This window comes from Wyeomyia smithii, chromosome 2 (assembly GCF_029784165.1).
Source record: "Wyeomyia smithii strain HCP4-BCI-WySm-NY-G18 chromosome 2, ASM2978416v1, whole genome shotgun sequence".
NCBI classification, from domain to species: Eukaryota; Metazoa; Arthropoda; class Insecta; order Diptera; family Culicidae; genus Wyeomyia; species Wyeomyia smithii.
In genome coordinates, this window is record NC_073695.1 from 105627829 (window position 1) to 105650429 (window position 22601).

A 22601-nucleotide genomic window follows, 5' to 3' on the forward strand; every position below is an offset into this window, starting at 1 on the left:
CACACGATTCAGCTGTTGACGAGTAGTCCATTGACACTTAAACTTATTGCCAAACGGATTAATAACGACATCCACTAAGAAAGGCAATTATATACGGCGCAGCGAGTGCCGCAGCAAGGCAGCGTAATCAAACAACTTGACGCGCAGGGGTGCGCCAACGAATAATGAGTACCGTCGAAGGTGATTATGGAAGCAGCGTGTCGTCGCCATTGCGCGATCAAATAGGCGTTCACTATAGGCCGAGTAGTGTTCCACCGACCGGACACACTAAGCCCGTCTCACTCCACCCGCAAGAAGTATAGTACGCCTTACAACAGTTCAGCAGTGCGAGCGAAGGCGACGTTCTGGAGGAAGGTCCGCCCGAACGTATATACGGGATGCGGGATATTCAGCAGCTACATAACACGTAGGAGTACTTTGATGATATGTAATAATGCGATGGTAAACTAGATATAAGATGTAGATATATCCCTATAACAAACATTTAACTAACACGCGGTACTTACCGGTAGAGCTCGACGCTTCATGGGATATTTATCATCGGAGGCGGAGCAGATGTAACGGCCCCACGCATCCTGTAAAAGCCTACAGGGTTCCGTCACATTAGGTGACATACTTAGAACCCCGAAAGAAGCCGGTCCTACCGCATTCTTTCGGCGTTGGCACAGCCTTCAGCTGTGCATGAAAGTAGGTCAGAGCTTGTTTACTGTTGAAGCCAAGTCTTCTAAGGCTTGGGTGACGAAAACCGCCACCCGTAAGCACAATTAATAAAAATTAGAGCCCGCGGTTGGATACTTTATGGGCCGGTAACTCGTCGCCGCGCCGCGTGGGTGAGTTACCGGAATGTTTGTAAACAAGATAGAGTGGCGAGCGCACAGCTCACCCCTCTCGGTAGACTTAAGCTGAGTGGGTTTAAGCTCACGAAGTAAAGTTCTACAGTAGAGACAGGCCGAGGAAAAGGCCATTAGAGTAATTAGGATTGGCAGTGATGTCGCGAGGGGAAATTGTCTCTCGCGAAATACACTCTAGGGTTAGCAGTAAGTTCTCGTGTAACACCTTAAGCAATCGTAAAGTAATAGAGATTTCGTGCGTTTCGTCTGACTGTACGTACATGATATTAGAGTTTATTTGTGCCATCGCGTGGCTAAAATATCACATATCCTGGAAGAGTCCTCCGGAAGGGACTCTGCACCTGTTCGCTAGGTACTTTTTCACTGTTTGGCCGGTGGCACCGACCTCCCGATCAAGCGTATGCAGCGATGTAGCGACTTTTCCCTCGGTGTTCCTCTTCAGCATACTTTGGAGCTTCTTGTCAGTTAGGGTCGTCAGCCGTCCGGAACCGGGCTTTCTTTCGATGTAGTCCAACAGTGCCAAGATGTTGTAGATACCGGAACAGGCGTGTCCGGTGTCCCTTTTTCGTATGATGTCCGCTTTCGACGCGGCGGGGTAACGTTCTTTGGACGCGCACACTTCTCCATCTTAAAACTAAGCTTGATCGGATTTCTGATAGGGTTTACTAACAGTCGTGAAAGTCACATTTTTTTGACCAACGAAAAAATGCACAATGCAAGTTTAGGATATCGAAATTTTCTTGATCGCAAATCTGTTAGAAATCCATGAGAAAATCAACTTTCGGGGACATGGAAAATTTTGCTACACCAGCTACACCAGCGCACAAAAAAAGGGATCAAAAACTGAAACTTTGACAGCTTTGAGGCTCTACTTCCCGAAGTCCGATTGAGGTCAAATTTGGCATGGGAAATTTTTACGAGAAGTCAAAACTTCAGAATCATATCGTAAATGGAATTCGAAATTCGAACTCTAAGCAACAATCGAAAAATGGTGGTGCAAAAAACAGAATATACCTATTGAATTTTAGACTACAAAATGGCTAATTAACGGTAACTATGTTATTTTTTATCTAGGAGCCAACATTCAGAAATATTTGATCGTTTAAATAGAAGTCGTCTATGAAGGAGAAGAATTTGAGATTAAGAAGGGTGTCTTTTATAAAAGTATATAGCAGGTATGATTGAAAATTGCCACTATCAAATATGTTCACGTGGATTTCAGAATAGACGCGTTTTTTCATGCAAATATTTGTACGCGTTACGTATACTTCGAGTAAAAAACCACTTTAGTGTATTGTAATTATTTTAATATTGATTTCTATTTTGCGTCTACCATAGTACTCACTTTATGTTCGCTTTGCTTGGCCAGTATGCACGATTATTCACCACGCTTGGACAATATCTGTCTTGTGGGCCGGTGTGTCGACCTGTTGAAAGATGTAATGATCCTTTCTGTAGAGGGACCGAAGTGCCGAGACCACTTCTCCAGAACCTCAGTCTTTCCAGGAAGTACTGGGAACTCCCTCTGGGACGCTAGGCTTCTTCGGTCTAGCTTTTGAAATTTCTGTTTCGGCCTTGTAACATGACGTCAGGTGTTCCCAAATTTGAAAGATGTCTATTTTGATTTCGGTCCTGCTAAGTGTTTTGAGCCGAAAGTACAAAAAATTACCTTCCGCTCCGTCTGGGTAAAGTCTAGGACGAGAATTCATTAAACCAGGGACAAAAGGAGAGCGATCAGGTTGGGCAGGGTCGGATGGGTTTGGGGACGGAGGATTGGGGGGCAGAGGATCTACATCTTGCGCTTAAGCTAGCGCACCAGTACATTGGACAAGAAATATGCATCTCTTTTTCGTTATTTTGAAGTTTTAACTGTCTCAACAGCACAATCACTTAGTCGTTCGGTGTGGGCAGCTACGCACCAGCAGGATGATCCTCAGTGCAAATTATCTTCACACAGCACATCACTCTTAAAAACCGGGACCGGGTCTTTTACAATTACTTCTACGCGCAAGCGGTTTTATATCGAGAAGATCACTGAACACGTCCGTTTTTGTCGAGCGTTCGGGACTGAAACGGGCAGTAACTTTTATCATTTAATGAAATAACTTTCTAAAAATAATGTTGTGGCTTAAAGTGATTCAAAAAGGCAACTGGGTGGATGTCTGGATATAATCATGGCTCCGGAAATACTCATATTAGGTGGCGTTTGGCCGTTTTAGCCTGTTTTTCAGAAACCGGAGGTCACGATCTTGAATTTCAAATTAACATCAAAAATCAATTTTACGTCGCTGTGCATTATTTTGAATACGAAAATGTCCATATTGGGTCGAATTTGGTCATTCTATGCTGTTTTACAGTAACCAGAAGTGACCACTTTGTATTTAAAAATGGCACATGGGGTAGATTTTAGTTTTCTGGGCCTTATCTTGCTTGCGAAAGTATTAATATTGGGAAATATTTAGTCATTTTCTGACTGTTCAACAAAAACCGGAAGTCACCATCTTGAACTTCAAAGGAATTGCACAGCAACTTTCATAACTGCACTGCATCTTTACATAAAATTGTTTTCTGATGTATCTTTCATACAAAACTTTTCTCTTTAATTTTTTCATTATGATTTTTGGAGACGTGAACTTATTTTTAATTTTTTTCACAAAAGGCATCTAAATAGATACATAGTAAAAACATTTCATGTACGATGAACCTTCAATACCGAAAAGAATAACAGATAAGAGACGTGAGAAGAGTCAAATTCAAACTCGTTTTAATGAAAACGTAAGTAGATTTTTGTAACTTTTCGACACGTACACAACTGGAAAACAATGAAAACTTAGGTGAACATAATATAAATCTGATTACTTCTACCTTTAGTGGCATCGTGACAACCATTGGTTTACTCTTTTTGGGCTTTTTTAATTACATAAAAATAGCTTACTGATACCGCAGCAATTTCCTGGTATCAATATAAACAAACTTCGGTGTTTTTTCTTCTCCATTTATTAAGCTTAGGTGTTGTCGAATACCTGATAGAAGTGCTTGGAACTTAAAGCATGACCTAAAAAGTTGAAATTTTATATTGTACAATAAATGTTTAAGTTTTCAAATAACACTTCATTGCAATAACAATAAAATTCCAAACATGTCAAACCTTCCACATTTTTGGCCAATTTTTCATTGAATGAAATTACATCATGTTTACGAGAGTTCAAAATTTGCTTCATCACGATATGTACCTGCCAACGATCTTCGGCTGCCGTTTTCCTATGGGCGAACGAATTTTTCTCGCATTTTGTTACACATTCGGTAATGCATTTTTTCGTCTGCTATTTGCTTCCCACCCAGCCAGCCCTTCAGTTAACCAGCATGTAGCTTACACTTTATGCGTACCTACACCGTTGTGGTACAAAGCTGCCGATCAAAACAAAGTTCACCGAAAAGCGCAGGCACCGGCTCAGCTGTAACACAAAGGTAGCCAGAAAGCAGTGTAGTACATACAGTAGGAGGCTATCGTTTGATTGGCTCTCCGCGAGAGCGGAAGCTCCAGGTGGGTTCATCGTGGTATCGTTTCACGAGGCAGTTCATTCATGCCGCCAGTCAGTTTTCGATTTGCTGCAGGTACATCAACATCTTCATCGAAGTTTTCAGCTGAACGTTTGAAAAGTTTTCTGATCGGAGGCTCGCAATCGCGTTCTAGGCCGGAGGTAGGGGCTGTACGAGTCTCGTGTGATAAAGCACGGGGACATCGCGAACGTGTTATTGTTAGTTTGGTAGCGTATACGTGATCTATTTTTTCGGTGTATCTTTGCATCCGGAAAAGTTTTCGAACGGGGGATAAAGCAAAACCTACAATCAGTGACCGTTATCGCTCTCAGGGGGCTTCGCAGTTGGAGTCAGCAGAAAAAAAGCCAAATGATGCCAAAAGATGCAACACAGGAAGCATCATTAAGGCCAAGAGCAAAAAATTTGAATGGATAGTGGACATGGAGCTGTTTAAATGCCGGTTTCACTGGCAGAGAATCAACCCAATCCAAATACCTGCGATTAGAGTGAGACAGATTTACTGTAATTTGATTTGTTTTCTGTGTGATCATTTTTAGGAGTTGTTGATATGGGTAGAACAGCATGAAGTGGTTTCAAGCAATAATAATAAAACAGGTGTTGAACGCGAAAAAAAGTTTTAAGTGAGAAAAGTGAATCAATCGCATTTGAAGAAACATAACAAGAGCGAAAAGATTGGCGCAATGTGTATACGTTCTGGTTTATAAACGCGAGAGTGAATTGATACCTTCTTACGATTAAATACCTCGCCGATAATTGCGCATTGCTCGCCAGTGAAAATGTAGGTTACGACAAATGTGCTGTAAATTACTCCCCGTAATTCAACTGCCTCGCCATTTCCTCTTCAGACGGAGCGATAATTCGGGAATGGGAAGTATCATCCGGCTGCCACCTCTTTTGGATAACAAAAAGTGCGAAGCGAAAGAAAGCGAAGAAATAGATGCGTGAAAAGTGCACTCGACACTGATCGAGTTGCATTGATAATTAGTTGCATGAAGTGAAAAGAAGATATGTGTACGTTTCTGGCGCCACCCACTCTGCCACTACATTGTTGTGATCTCTGTCTGAGTGCACGCATCACTGCATACTTTTGTTTCTGGAACGCAGAATACGCGGTGTTTGATTAGCGGAAAAAATTTGGGAACATCAGTTGTGGCGGTTGGTCCAAACTGGTGGACAAATTAAACATCCTTCAGCTACACGATGGCGTACGTTGTGTGGCGCGTGCTGGTGAAGCAGTATTCCAAGGTGCGCCTTGGGGTGCAGCGTAATCCCCCGCTGGATGATGATGTAAGTTTGAAGGTGTCAGTATGACATGAAGGCATTAAATGCGGTAGCCTAGTTATAATCCCATGAAATCGATTTTAACATTATATACGGTGAAGAAAATTATAATTTGTATTTGGACGAAGTTTGCTTATCACTATTTTACTTTGCTAAAATTAAATAAATATACTTTTGGCATCAACATCAACAATCATATGTGTGTAGGCATGAGTACCACATGACTCAATTTATCGAGTTGTTCATTTTCTGTTGTATGTTATGCTCACCACTTTACTCATAGATACTAAACTGAACTGAACTGAACTGAACTGAACTGAACTGAACTGAACTGAACTGAACTGAACTGAACTGAACTGAACTGAACTGAACTGAACTGAACTGAACTGAACTGAACTGAACTGAACTGAACTGAACTGAACTGAACTGAACTGAACTGAACTGAACTGAACTGAACTGAACTGAACTGAACTGAACTGAACTGAACTGAACTGAACTGAACTGAACTGAACTGAACTGAACTGAACTGAACTGAACTGAACTGAACTGAACTGAACTGAACTGAACTGAACTGAACTGAACTGAACTGAACTGAACTGAACTGAACTGAACTGAACTGAACTGAACTGAACTGAACTGAACTGAACTGAACTGAACTGAACTGAACTGAACTGAACTGAACTGAACTGAACTGAACTGAACTGAACTGAACTGAACTGAACTGAACTGAACTGAACTGAACTGAACTGAACTGAACTGAACTGAACTGAACTGAACTGAACTGAACTGAACTGAACTGAACTGAACTGAACTGAACTGAACTGAACTGAACTGAACTGAACTGAACTGAACTGAACTGAACTGAACTGAACTGAACTGAACTGAACTGAACTGAACTGAACTGAACTGAACTGAACTGAACTGAACTGAACTGAACTGAACTGAACTGAACTGAACTGAACTGAACTGAACTGAACTGAACTGAACTGAACTGAACTGAACTGAACTGAACTGAACTGAACTGAACTGAACTGAACTGAACTGAACTGAACTGAACTGAACTGAACTGAACTGAACTGAACTGAACTGAACTGAACTGAACTGAACTGAACTGAACTGAACTGAACTGAACTGAACTGAACTGAACTGAACTGAACTGAACTGAACTGAACTGAACTGAACTGAACTGAACTGAACTGAACTGAACTGAACTGAACTGAACTGAACTGAACTGAACTGAACTGAACTGAACTGAACTGAACTGAACTGAACTGAACTGAACTGAACTGAACTGAACTGAACTGAACTGAACTGAACTGAACTGAACTGAACTGAACTGAACTGAACTGAACTGAACTGAACTGAACTGAACTGAACTGAACTGAACTGAACTGAACTGAACTGAACTGAACTGAACTGAACTGAACTGAACTGAACTGAACTGAACTGAACTGAACTGAACTGAACTGAACTGAACTGAACTGAACTGAACTGAACTGAACTGAACTGAACTGAACTGAACTGAACTGAACTGAACTGAACTGAACTGAACTGAACTGAACTGAACTGAACTGAACTGAACTGAACTGAACTGAACTGAACTGAACTGAACTGAACTGAACTGAACTGAACTGAACTGAACTGAACTGAACTGAACTGAACTGAACTGAACTGAACTGAACTGAACTGAACTGAACTGAACTGAACTGAACTGAACTGAACTGAACTGAACTGAACTGAACTGAACTGAACTGAACTGAACTGAACTGAACTGAACTGAACTGAACTGAACTGAACTGAACTGAACTGAACTGAACTGAACTGAACTGAACTGAACTGAACTGAACTGAACTGAGCTGAACTGAACTGAACTGAACTGAACTGAACTGAACTGAACTAAACTGAACTGAACTGAACTGAACTGAACAAACTAATGGATTTATTCAATTTTTATCGAGGAAAATAAAAAAATCACTGGTCTGATGACAGACTTTATAAAATCTCATATAACTTTGAAAATTGAAGAAAAAAACCAGAAAGTTTTATTAAATTCTCTGATCTGCAACTTCGTCGACAACCATAAAGCTTTAGCGTGTAAGAAAGAAAGTTGGTGTCCAAGCGCCATATTTGCAGGAAAATCGCTACTAAGTTAAGTATTCATTGAAACCCTAACTATAATAAAAAACTATGTAGAACATCCATAACCCATTGGATGTACCCTAAGAGACTTGTAAATGGTCACGGTAGAACATTTTTTACATGCAATCATCGTCATCTGTTCCTTCCGACGTTGGAAAGGGCTGTCTAAATACATTCTTGCACAAACATGGCAAACGAATACTTGCCACCACAACGCTTTTACATAACATTTTTTTTATCAACAGGAATAGAATTAAACCAAACAACATCGACAAACGAATGACAGTGGGTACTCTTCGATGCGCAAATGTTATTCTACCATTTGTTTTGTGTGCGAGAGCCGGTGGTCGTTCTACATTTACGAGCGGAAGGCTACTGGGACACACAAACGAAAAGAATGAAATTGAAAGTGTTGGCCATTTAAAACGCCTGACCATGAGAACGCTAATACTTTTAAGTGCTCACCGGGTTCGTTGATTTACGGGAAAACTTACTTAAGTCTTCGAATTCACAAGAATGGTTAAAAAGCTAGAATCTTTTTTTTCGGTGTAATCTCTAAGGCAAAACCCGTGTATACCAGTGTTATTCATTGAAAACTTAGAGAATTTAGAAATTTGAAAATATAATACTTGAATCTGCTATGCTGAATTCTCTTTCCCAGATAACCAGAAATAGTATAAAAATGTCAATACAAAATCGTATAAACATCCAGTTTCAATCGAAAATGTATTAAGTTCATGTTATAACCAGATCAAGTTATCTTTCATCATATATGGGTCGTACAGTCCGTGATATATGAGTGCACATTGTTCCTCGTATAAACGCACACAAAAAATCAGGTTTCATCGCAGTAGAGTTGTCTACAGTGCTAAACTTAGTTGCAGTGCAAAATTGTAGGATTTCTAATTTATGTGATCCACGTTAATATTCATATTCCTTGAAAACTCCTAAAACAGTTGTAAGAGGAATGTATAATGAATTTAATACAATTTACTATCTCGTGACAGTTAAAATCGTTTATTATGAAACACGAAATCGTTGAATAGTATAGAATGATACCATTTTTATGTCAAATTTAATTTAAATTAAAATGTCCCTTTCAGCAACTCTGGTTTTTAAAATCCAGTTCCTAAAAGATTTGAAGAATTGGGTATAAATCATGAACACAGTTTTGACTAAAAGAAAAATCACCCAAAAAAATGGCACATACAGTCGGGTTTCACATACACATGGGCAACGCCTTGAAAGATTATTAATCTTTGTTGATTGCATTTGCTTGAATCGCCTTACAGTTAAAAAGAAGGTCAATGCAGATCGCATGTTATTATTCGTTCGTATATGAGGCTATATTGAGTTACATATTGACATCAGAGTCTATAAATAGATTTGGGGCAACATTGAAGACAATAAGTGACATTATATACGGTTTACAGGTTCATACGATTTGAGGCATTCAACAGTACTAGATAAAATTCGTTGACATGCAGCATCGTAAAATGACTCTGAGGATAGGGAATAAGAGCAGTGATCGGAACGTTGGGGGTTCGAGGCTGGACACAGCCTTGTAAAATACAATAAAGAAAAATGCCGCATCCAACCTCAATAATTGATACATACCAAAAAATGTAATGGTACGCGTACTACTTCTCATTAAAAAAAAATATAAATAAAATTGTTGCTACTCAATTTTTTTTTTCATTATATGGAAACAGGTTACACACTGCTGCGTTTAAGTTCGTAGAGCATCGTGGTAGAATCATAATACGGGTGAAACGGAATTGTATGTATGCTTGAATTATAGCAATAGAGTATCGTACTAAGTAGCAAACAGAGTTGTTCATACCTCAGATTTTATGCAAAAGGTAATTGTTATAGAATTGTAAAAAATGAATAAAAAGTTGTATATCATTAACTGCGCGAACCAATTTGGTACGTATATTGCCTCCACTTTGGTACTTATAAGCTCATATAGAACGTTATATATAACTTTATCAGATTGTACAAGGGTGCTTATATCTCAAAAACAACTGAAATATACGGACCAAATTGTTGGCTGGGTTATTATCTAATGCCGGATAATTACTCTACATTGACAATAATACTGGTTTGTATCAAAATAAAAAATATGAAATTCTCTGTTTTCTTTATTTATAACAGTACAGAACCAGTTATAACATTTTTGGCATTATTCAGGACTAATAAAAGTTTTATTTTATAAATGTTCTAATCAGAAGAACAAAAATGTATTAAAGAAATAAATATATGCAAAGACACGTTGACAATATTGTTTATAGTTTCAAATTTAAATTCAGTATAAAATTCATGGATTAGTCAGCAATCTGATGAAAAAATGAAAGAGTTTAGATCTTTTGAAGGATTAAACAATAAAAATTTGAAAGATGCGTACTGCTAAAATATTTCTTACGCGATGCTCCATTTTTTTTTCAAATTTTACAACTAATGTATTATCAAAGTTGTCAATGACCAGAAAATTTAAGAGGGATAGTGACTCCTATTTCTTAATAACTATTTTTTGATTGTTGATAACTCTACCTGTCGAAAATATCTCCCTAGATACTTTGACAAGTTGACAAGTTATTTTAAGATCCCAAATTTTACGTTCGAGTGCTCCGATAAGATACAAAAAAAAGAGCCAAAAAACGAACACTCCCACTATGAAACCATTGTCGGCTGTGCGAAGAAAAACGAAAAAAAAAAACAAATTAATTAAATCTAATGACCGCGCCTTCGGGTACCACCCATTTGCGACAGCCAGCCGAACGTACCCAGCGCGCGCTTTTATTTTTTTTTATTTAAGTTCATTTACATTTCATCGTATCAATGTCTTCTCGTTTCTCGATTTGTTGTGTTTTCGCTGAGAGCATTGTTTTGGTTTAGGTTTGCCCCACGGGCTAAACTCGAACACGGTCGCAGAAACTGACCATCAATAATATTGTCTTCTGATACGTAACAGAAAGAAATTCTCTTACTTGTTTTGTTTATGACTAGCAATTTTGAATGAATGAATTTATTTTCTAGCGCTACAGATAAAATGTTATCTAACTGCATTGAAATGCCAATCATTTATAGTTTGTAACACACTCAAAAATAAACTTTTTTATTAAATACGATTTTGGAAAAGCTGTAGTGCAAGGGTACTTCAAATTAAATTTAAAACATAATGGCCCGGAAAAGGCATATGAAAAGATAATAAACGAGGTTTCACACAGTGTTGTGAATATAAAATCAGCGAAGCCCTTGGACGTCCAGCTATGTTTATTAATACTTAAAGTAGGGATATTCACCGGACACAAAATGTATCAAGCTACTAGATTAGTTCGCTTATGCTAGGCAATGTAAAAAATTTGAAATTCTTGATATATTTCAGCGTCCACTGATTTAAGTGAACAACTTTTTAACTAAAAGCGAAATAACACGAAAATGCGCCCAGCTACGCAACTTCATTCACTCGAGCCGTCTGGTCAAACGATGAAGTAATGGTCCCGTGTACCGTTGTTGGAATTGGAGTCTCGCTGTGCGCTGCTGAATTACAAGCGGACTGCCTGCCGTATTGTTGTTGTTACTCGTTAGTTTATTCTACAAAAGGGGGTAGGTATTTAAAATCAAAAAGAGGCGACTCAGTGGGATGGTGCAGTTTGTTAATTCATAAGTTTATTGTTGTGGGTGTTATCGAACATCTAACTGGTTGACCTTCAATAGGTTTATTACAGCAAACTTCATTTGCTTGACAATTGGTCTGTTATTTTAATAATTATATGTGCATCTTTTTCAACTACTTCTTGTTTATAGATACTTGATTTTTTTGTACTGACCAATATTTTAAATGGAGTGAAATAGGTATTATACATATTTTATATACAAAAATATTCATTTGTTTTGCCACTAGCATTCGGCCATTTCCAAAAGGGTGTTTTTGTTAAAACTGAAACTCTTTGATTAGTGCTTATAAATGAACATATGCTATCTATATAGCATAGTGCAAAGTTCGAAGCGCAGTAAACAAGCATTACTTTTAGCTAACGAAATTGGTCGTGAATAACCGGTTGCAACACAAAATTAATCTGTAATTTATACAGTTAATTTAAAAAAAAAAAAAAACACGAACCCACATTTGTTACAAATACACGAAAACCTAACTGTTGTTTTTTTCTCTAATGTAAAAACGAAGCGAATCATATCCTTAGAAACTGTTTACATTTCCAAGCGAAATGAAACGGTCGAAATTTGCTTTTCTCTATTGGTGGACGTTGTACGAGATCTTATGGATAGTTTTAAAAGAGGTTCGTGAGTTTTGTTTTTTTGAATATTTAAAAATAATTGGCAATAATTTTACAATTCTTTTTTAGGTTGAAATTTGATTTCGTGCCCTTTTCATTAACCGTGGAGAAAACAAAACAATTTGTTAGTAAACCTGTATATATTCCTTCTATACACAATTTTGAATCCACTAGAGAAGTTGTTTAAATCAACGGATTACTTTACTGAAGGGTGCTACAGTCAAAAATTGGTCAAACAAAAATGTGTGTAAATTAGTCTTTTTTTATTTAACAATCAAATCTTGTTTCTCTGCCAAATTCAATTCGTACAGAATAAAGAAAAAATATTGACTTAAGGTTTCTTTTTAGCGAATGCAAATTGCCGGATTGTTTTGTACAGCCGCTTTGGCCGATTTGTTCGCCGCAGAACGTCAGTTAACCTTGAACTGTATCTCGTTGACTGTCTTTCGTGTCTTTTTGAGGGTCCGGTTGACGTTAGCTCAATATTTTTCTATAGGGCGGAGCTCTGGTGTGTTGGGAGGACTCATGTCGACTTGTTTTGCTTATCGTCACGATTTCGGATTCCGCTTGAAACTCCTGGCCACTCTTTTTATCATTTTTACGGTCTTCGGATTTTGATTTCCCCTCCTGTCTTCCTGGCTGTCGACAAACGTTCTCCAAACATTTTGATTACGTTAGTGATGGTTGATTTGACCACATTCAACAATTTTGCCAACTTGGCGAGCGAGTAGTTCGGATTTTTGCGACGCGCGAACAAAATTTTGATGCCTTGTTTCTCTCGCTTCGACGCCATTTTCATAACTACAGAGCAACTGTCAAAATCAAACATGAGGCATGATAATATATAGGACCAACGGGCAACACGGACAGACATAATAGACCGTTGCTCATTTCTATATAAACTATTAAAATTAACACAAATCATTTATGCCAGTTACATACCTCTTGGTACCGAGATATTATGCAGATTGAAACAATAGTTAGTTATTTGAGATATAATCGAAATAAGCTCCCTCTCAACAGCAAAGCAATGTGATATAGTTTTCGCCGTGTCGAATTTAAGCTTCTGCTGCGATAAAAATTCAGAAAAATATAGTTTTCAATGACATTGGAATAATTAAGCATTGGAATAATTAAGACACGTTGGTGAAGATAGTTTATTGAATTAAGTTTAATTGATTAGCTTTCTGAACTATAGCGAAGCTTGAAAATATGAAAAAATTGGAAAAATTAAAATTATTTTCTAGCACGCTGTACTCCGATTGGTTACATTTTTATTTTGGTTAACCACAAACCACCCTAATGAAAAACAAGTTTAAGATACCTTATAAACATAAAAATAATTTACATCTGGTTTGGAACGAGTTTTGCAAATGACCAAAAGCCAGTTTTAGAATATTCCATATTAAGCCGGTTGCTCAAAAAACGGCTAAGTCCCAGAGGGTCGATTTTTGACCATAAATATTTTAACACTAGATCTCGATCAAAAAAAAGTTTCGATTTTCCCAATTTCATGCACTCCTCCTCCCTTAGTAGATTTTCGAGGGTCGAGAATTTTTTGAGCGCTTTGAGGCACTCCTAAATCATGTCCGACTGAACTGATTTTTTTTTCATCGACCTGAAATTTTGCATAGATGGAAAACTTCGGAACGGAGTCTCTGGAATTCAGGTCCGATGTCGAACAGTATACTATTGATATACAGTAAGGTTTTTACGCGGTTTTCTTAACGGGGATTTTTACGAGGTTTTTTAGGCGAATTTTTTAATTAGGGCGGTTTTTTGACGCGGATTATCGAATTAACGCGTTTTACGCGATACCGCGCTAATTCAAAAAATTTCACGGGTTTTCGAGTTACCGCGGGCTGGGAAACAAAAACTTCTGAGTATTTATTTAATAAAAGACTTAGTCAAAAAAAAAACCTCCACCCTCCGAAAGATCAGAAATAACCGTCAAATTTTGAATACTGGTCGTAGAGCGTCTCGGGTTTTCTAGTGGTTTACTTTACGCGTATTTGTGAATTAACGCGGTTTTTTTATACGGTTTTTTACACTTTTTTTACGAGGTACGTATCACCCGTGTAAAAAAAACTTGACTGTAAACGAAAAAATTAAGGGGGGCGCCAAAATAAGTTCTCGCCTGCAGCTCAAATCAGTCTTCGTCCACCCCTGAGTAGCAGCATTGCAGTTTTGATTGCACGCGAATTCGGTTTAATCACGTTTAAAGAGATTTCGAAGGCTGTTCGCACCTACGTTCGTGTCATATGTAATTGTCAAAATGTGCGTGATAAGGAAGGAAGGGAGGAAGGAAGGAAAGAAGGAAGGAAGGAAGGATCGAAGAAACGAAGGAAGGAAGGAAGGAAGGTAGGAAGGAAGGAAGGAAGGAAGGAAGGAAGAAAGAAAGAAAAAAAGAAAGAAAGAAAGGAAGGAAGGAAGAAAGAAAGAAAGAAAGAAAAAAAAGAAAAAAAGAAAGGAAGGAAGAAAGAAAGAAAGAAAGAAAGAAAGAAAGAAGGAAAGAAAGAAAGAAAGAAAGAAAGAAAGAAAGAAAGAAAGAAAAAAAGAAAGAAAGAAATAAAGAAAGAAAGAAGGAAAGAAAGAAAGACAGAAAGAAAGAAAGAAAGAAACAAAGAAAGAAAGAAAGAAAGTTGGTTATTGAAGAACAAGACAATAACTTTTCTGAAATGATTTTGACATATTTTAAGCTTTCGTTCCTCAATCGGAAGATTATCGCGACGACCCTGACTCGTATCGTTCCACAATTATTAATGTATTTTTGTTCCTTTTCCCGAATCAACTAAAATTGCCTGTTATTTGATAAGAATAGCAAATATATTAAACATATGCCTTGAAACAGTACAGAAAATCTTATTGTCATGAACCATACAATTGATTTTTTACTTTATTAGATTTACATATACTAAACTTATTTGATACCACGTAAAAATGATCTTCCAAATCGCATAAAAATAATCCGCGTTATTTAAAAAAATCGCGTGAAAATAATCCGCGGTATTGTAAAAAACCGCGTAAATAAGCCGCGTATAAAAAAAACCGCATAAAAATAACCCGCGTAAAAAAGCCCACAGTGTAGTTGCATTATCAGGTTTTTGTTTTAATGAATTTCATAATTTTAAATAAAAGCCTTGTTCGTTTTTTTTCTTGATAATAATAGTGTAGAAAAATGTCCTGTATTGCAAGAAAAGTAGAACATATAATAACTTTAAAGTTTTGTTCACGCACAAAGTTTACCATACAGTCGTGTCGAATATTTAGACTTAGTTTTCACTGGTATACACAATTACTTTAACAAGTCTCATACCCTACCAAACCAATATTATTAGCAATGCCAATTTGTGCCACTACCTAAAGATCGCCAATCATCACGGTATCAGGAGATTAGAATGCAGAGTCTACAAACTACTGAGAGAATTGCAATAAAACCAAAACGGTAGTTTATCTAAGTTATAAACACGCTGCACAAAACTCTCTTGTAGGTCGTGTAGTTTGCACTCGTTCTGTATGCTAGACCCGACGCCATTCTTTTAGCATTTCGTTTTTTTGTTTATATGCGGGACACTCTGCCATCATGAGACCGCACATCCGGTGTGACAACGCGGTTTATTTAGTATGCAACACATTATAGTTGCTACATCAATCCGGCTCGGTTAGCACCTTTGTTGGGTGAATTGATCAAATATGCCTGCGCTGTATTTGGCGAGACATTTGACACGCTATAACTATTATATCAACTGGTGACCTTTGATAGGACATTCAATACCAGATTTTTCCGGGTAACGATTGGTTTGATTTTTGTGTGTGTTAACAATGAATTTCCTGTAGGTTTTTCCAGAAACTCTAGTGGCAATTGAGGTTATTGTTTTTTATATTCAGCTGCATAGAAAGAATTCAGTAAATTGTCTAAAAAATTACAATAATGCAGTCAGTGAAATATTAATGCACAAGAGTTTATCCAAGGGCTTTCCACATTAAACGTGTCGATGAATCCGAAAGAAAGTAGATTGTAAAATAATACACTGAAACGATTTATATCTTGAATGACACTGCGCTTTTCTGAACAATGCAGTGCATAGCACAGACGGTATGTCTAAGCCATTTCACTAAAACCAGCGAGCAAATCATTATAGCTGTTCAAATTGAAGCGTACTAGAGCATTTATTATTTAATTTTCATAAAAGCCATGATGCACCGCGTCGGTTGCAGCTAAGAAAACTTACACTTTTCGCGCAACGGTGAGTTCAATTTTCGAAATTTCACGTGCATGAATTTTCCTCGTCAAAGGCGTTTCAAATGTGTGATTATATTATTTAGCACGCCAAACCGTCAATTTAATGAGGCATGTTGGAAACAGAAACGACCTTCTAATGGACACTAACCGGGCTGTTGATGGAGGAAAAAACTTTTACTTAGTGGAGCCGCCTCCGATATATACTAATAGTAATAGTATCGTAAAAGGCACCGGTGCTGCGAGGAAAATTACCTTTGGGCCCCGACAATGACGTGCTATATGTTATTGCTGATAGAGCAAGATCGCGCGAAATGACCTATGGTCGAATATCGACCATTTTTGGTTTGAATGAAACTTTGCACACGTATTTGGCTTAGCAAACTGAGCATTTTTCACAGGTGGAGAGATTTTTTACACCCATGAGTTACATTCTAAAAGGGCGTATGCCTTTTGGCATAGGATTTATTCGAAGCATTGTAGCCCAGAAACCGTTGGTTGTATAGAAAAACTGTCTGAGAATGAGTTGTAGGGAATTAAAAATGCACCATAAAAAAAATATACACTGTACAAAAAAATTATTTTTGACCAAAAAAAAATTAAAAATAAACATTAAATTTCAATTAAAAAAAAGGGTTGAATTTTTTTTCAAGAAACTTTACGTAAATACGCAACTTCAAAAAAAGTCCAGGATGGAGAAATGAAAAATAATTTTTTTATGGTAGATTAATTTTTTAAAAAAAATTCTAATTTAAACATTTTTCAAAATATTTGTATTCTGATGATTTTAAAAGATGCAGAGAGTCATTTTGAATCAAAAAGCTCTTGGTAGTTAACATTCTAAAGGCATCGGTTTTAGAGTTATTTTAAATTTAAGCTCAATAAATTATTATTATCTATAATGATAGCTGCCACACAAAAGTATTACTCTTTTGTTCCGACTTCAGAAAATAAGATACAAACGAAGCTGTTTTCAAAAGATGACGAATCATTTACTTATGATGTATATAAAATATAAGGTGAAACTAGTTCTGTAAAGTATCTATGTCATAAAAAAATCACAGGAGGGTTGTGTGCAAAGCCACGACCGCAAAGTTGAAGTAGAATACTTTTACAAGACAACCCGGCTGCTTGCATGTCAGTCATTTTGCAATCGGATTTGTTTCGTGCCGCTTGTTTTGCACAGTATCAACCAATCGTAATAAACATCACACTGCTGTGCAATTGCAACAGCATTGAACCTCAGTTGCAGTTTATTAATAACCATTCATTATGCTCTTCCAAATACATTTAGTAGCCTTGAAAAAGGCCGATTGCTGCAATTACAATTTTCATTCAATTTTTGCATAAATGCTTCATGGTCAGATATACCCGCTGCAACTGCTACGCTATTCGTAGCCAAGCCACAGTTGTGGCCGCTATACGCTGCCATTGGTATCCGCTGTCCCTGCATCAGCTGGCCCAGCTGCTATCGGTGCTGAGATTCGCTGCAACTAGTGCACTATTCATTGCTACGCCACAGTTGTGGCCGCTATCCGCTATCGCTGGTATCCACTGCAATGCTACTGCTGCTGCTAAGGGATGACTGCTGTTGTCACTGTCTTTGGTTTTAGATTTTCATTTCACATCCCTATGTAGCCGAACTTCCTAAGAGAAGTATTCTACTTCAAAAATATGTTCCTAAGATAATAAAACTCGAAAATAAATATTTGATTCTTATATATATTTATATCACTTAGAACATTTAACTCTTTTCTTGAGATCGTTTTGTTGTCAAAGAATGAATTGTATATTTTTGATCAAGCATTCCTATGAACGTATGGTTTTTGCTGGAGAACCATGGACAAATTAAGAAAAACGTGTTTTTTTCTAAATAATTATAATATTTCGAGCTTAAATTAGAAATAACTCGTAAACCAATGCCTTTAGAATGTTTACTACCAAGAGCTTTTTGATTCAAAATGTTTAATTCAAAATGTTTAAATATTTTGAAAAATGTTTGAATTAGAATTTTCATAAAAAAATTAATCTACCATAAAAAAATTTTTTTTTAAAGTTGCGAAATAACGTCAAGTTTCTTTAAAAAAAAAAAATAAAAAAAAATTCAACTCTTGTTTTTTAAAATTGAAATTTAATGTTTATTTCTAATTTTTTTTGGTCAAAAAAATTTTTTTGTGCAGTGTATATTTCTTTATGGTGCATTTTTAATTCCCTACAACTCATTCTCAGACAGTTTTTCTATACAACCAACGGTTTCTGGGCTACAATGCTTCGAATAAAACCTATGCCAAAAGGCATACGCCCTTTTAGAATGTCACTCATGGGTGTAAAAAATCTCTCCACCTGTGAAAAATGCTCAGTTTGCTAAGCCAAATACGTGTACAAAGTTTCATTCAAATCAAAAATGGTCGATTAAATTTTCGCGTATTTCCAGGCGATTTGAAATGATTTTGCTCGATAGAGAAAATTTATGCTAATCACCAATCAAAAAGTCTGGTGGTTCTTGCCGCAACAGCCGCTAGGATTCGGTTCCGTTTTTAAATACTGAAATAAATAGAAAACCCCTTTTTCTATTTATTTCAGTATTTAAAAACGGAACCGAATCCTAGCGGCTGTTGCGGCAAGAACCACCAGACTTTTTGATTGGTGATGTGTGATGTTGTGATAATATTGCATGTCCGCAGTGAACTATACATAAGTAATAAATTGCTGACCAGTAGGAAAATGGATGCACTTGAACCTGGCAGGTCCAAAGGAAAAATCGATACGCGAATAGAAAGTGCTAATGCTGGAAATGAAATAAGAGAAACATCGAATGGTGGTAATAGACGAGTTGTGCAATTCCTTTGTTACGATACAACATACTACAATCCATTGCGTCGATTTTGCGGGCCGTTTGTAAGCCTAAGCCTAAAAAAGACAGTATTTTAGTTTTATAATTTGGTTTAAATTGAAAAACACGGCTGGCTTTTAAGGCTAGCTTCTTTTAAAACCAGCTGTTCGTAATTATCGTCTCATGAAAAACGCGAAGCCTCACATTTTGCCTGACTTCGTGGATTCGCACAAATAGTTTCGGCACGCGTCAATTCGCCGTTCAGTTTCGTCAGGCAGGTATCGGATTCATGTCTGATAAATGGTCACTTTCGATTGCGTGGATAAAGAAAACAGCAAATCTTTAAATGCGTTTGCGGTCCATTTCATTTAGCTGTTGATGGCTCATGTTGAAAGGGGAAAACCTGTCTAATTACTACCGAGGTAAATAATACCGCGATTGCTCTTGAATGCCCACTCGTGCTTGAAAGTAATAGATTGGGTGGTCCAAGTGATATTGTACTGCAGCAAAAACGAAAAAATTGCACTTGTTAGGTGCGGCGACACTACGAATCATCATGAAGGAAAATCTTGCTATTCACTTCAGGGAGATGAGCATTAGAAACCAGGAAGCAGAAATCAGATATCAGAAATAAAAAAAACAGTCATCTAAAATTGGGAATCAAAAATCACATTCAGAAAGCAAAATCAAGAATCTTGATTCAGAACCCTGAAATCTCAATTAAAACAATCAAAAGAAAGTCTCGCGTAACTTTTCAAAAGGACCTATGTAACAATGAGAGATTCTTTCAAGCTTTTCAGACACTTGTGTACTCACTAGGACAACTATTCTTGCTCGCTCTAAGTAAACAATTATTTCAGAAATGCATGAAAAAGGTGACGATAAAAGTATGATTTCATTTGGGCAGAAGTGGGCCATCAGTAACTTGTTGCTCTTCAAATAATATCCACTTTGGTTTGTTGGTGTCAGTAAGATCGATGCCCTATCTTAGCAGATAAAACGGATTGGCTCGTAAACGGGGTAGAGCACTAAGTTATAATAGAGCTCTTAAAAGACATGAAAAGGCAAACAGTAGCTCTGCATAAGGTAGCTTATACAACGATGCAATAACCCATCGTGATTCAATGAACGGCTTCCGTTGATTTCATCGGTTCCCATTTTTGAGTAGACTATATTTCAATTGGAGTAAGAGTGAGTAGGTTGTACCCTTACATCTGTAAATACCGTAACCCAATCGCGAATCGATTTTTTCGCGATTCAGGTGTGCAAATTTTTTATCCATTGAATCGTTATGATTTGTTCGGTTTTGTCTGATGTGAATTTCATAACTAGCATTTAATTGTCTATAATAGCTACACATAAGGAGTAGAAAACACTCAACGCGGGTACTGGACAGAAGCTTATGCGCTTTCGTGTGTGATGTGCAGCACACATTTCGAGCTCATTAATTAAAACAATTTGGCCAGAGAGCTTCCCAATCACGACATCCATCACTGTGGTCATAATCATCGTCATAATAGCATATATCCACGCAGATTTGCATATTGGTGGGCATATTGGGTACGTCGAGGGGAAAGTTGCATATGGTGAACTGGCGTAGAAGTAACGGAAAGGAAACATAAAAGCAAAACTCGAGCGTCTCCCATATACAGACGGCTTGCTCCACGTGTTGGTGTGTTTCCAGAAGTCATTAGTAAATTGCATTTTTACTGCTTCCTCCAAATATAATAATAATGAAATCATATGGATATTCACAACACAATGCAAACACAGGCGAGTCACAGGCCATAATAAACGGACGGGTCGCCTAGAAAGGGGAGGGGTTACACTTTTATTTGTTATGAATTCGGGCGACGTTGAATACGCGCTGTTTTAGGTTTCAACGACCCGGAACGATGCTGATCGGCGGGTCTGATCTGCTTTAGTGGTGTCACTGTTGGTTTTTTGTTGTTGAGATTTATGCCTGTTTGGCTGTTACATTGTTGCTGAAAATAATAAAATTATCATAGGGGACTTACTGGATTTCTGAGCTTCGATTTGTTTTCAAATGGCTATCAACACCGCGCACTTTGATTCTAAAAAATAATTTCGGTTTTTCAATAAATTTTTTATTATATGGCACAAATTATAGAATCTATCATATTTGGTTGGCTCAATAATATGTTTATTTTAACAATAATTGTGAACTGGTTGCATACAAAACTGGAAGTAATTCATTCTCATCTGTTATTATCCAATTTAATGTAACACAGTGCAACAAAAATTTACTGTTTTTCTGCCTTGGCCTCTATGTATGTTTTTTCATGTATTTTAACGAAAAAACAAACATCCCCGAGTTTGAAAACATTTCATCTTAAGGGGCAACAGTGGCGCCATTTTGAATTTTTGAGAAATCAGAAATTTTCGAAATTTCTTCAACGTCATTTTGTTTTGAAGCCAATTATCGAACTTTTAAGAGTTTGTCCACATATTAGCATTACCTTACCGATCTTAAAAAAAAACAGATCTTAAATCGGATAAAAACTGAGTTCAAAACAATGGATCTAGCAAAACGGTTTTTAAATGGTTTTAGTATATTTTACAAAGCGAAATAGTATCGAATATATAAGAGCATTAATGGTTGGTTATGCGCTAATATCTAAAAGTGGTAGATACAATCTGTTTAATATTGAGTGAAAAAGTTTCAGGAAACGATTGATAGGTGTTTGATATACGTAAAAAGTTAGCAACATGTTAATTTTGCCCCAATTCCCCTTCAATACTAGAATAGGTTCATCTCGACGTTAGAGTAACTTATTTGAAATCTGTTTAGTGTAATATCAAAAGTGTAAGAGAAACTCAAAACAATAATAAGAATTTGTCTTCACATGATCCTCCCCTTTTTGCGGGCTGAGGGTTGCATTTAACTTTATCGAAGACGCGATGATTCTGTCTCTTAGCTGAAGCGAGATTTTTATGTTTTGACCAGTCCTGGCCAAAAATGCAACCCCCTCCCCGCAAGGGAGGATCATGTGATGCCAAATTGTTATTGTATCTTTGAGTATCGCTTACGCTCTTGATATTACATTGTACAGATTACAAATAAGTTAAATTAACGTCGAGCTAAACCTGTTTAGTATTGTAGGAGAATCGGGGCAAAATCGACATGTTGCTGGCATTTTACGTAGATCAAACATCCACCAATCGATTTCTGAGACTTTTTTACTCAATATAAAACATAACTTGACTATCACTAGATATTAGCGCATTACCGTTAATGCTCTGCATACTCGATATTATTTCGCTGTGTGAAATATACTAAAACCATGCTAAAACCGTTTTCGTAGAATCACTGTTTTGAGCTCAGTTTTTGTCCGATTTAAGATCTGTTTTTCAAATGCTAATATGTGAACACACTG

The 22601-nt window shown here is 37.1% G+C and overlaps 1 protein-coding gene across 2 annotated transcripts in view; it reads left to right on the forward strand.

Moving 5' to 3' along the window:
- The window catches only part of LOC129724944 (uncharacterized), a 1074712-nt gene that overhangs the window by 31003 nt on the left and 1021108 nt on the right, over positions 1–22601 (forward strand). Inside the window, exon 1 of one of the 2 annotated variants that reach the window (XM_055680234.1) lies at positions 4433–5699. The exons of the other annotated variant lie outside the window; for it this stretch is intronic. Within the exon in view, the coding sequence (XP_055536209.1) occupies positions 5613–5699 (87 nt within the window). The 5' untranslated portion in view covers positions 4433–5612. Of the gene's footprint in view, positions 1–4432; positions 5700–22601 lie in introns of those variants that run through there. 2 annotated transcript variants of the gene reach the window in all.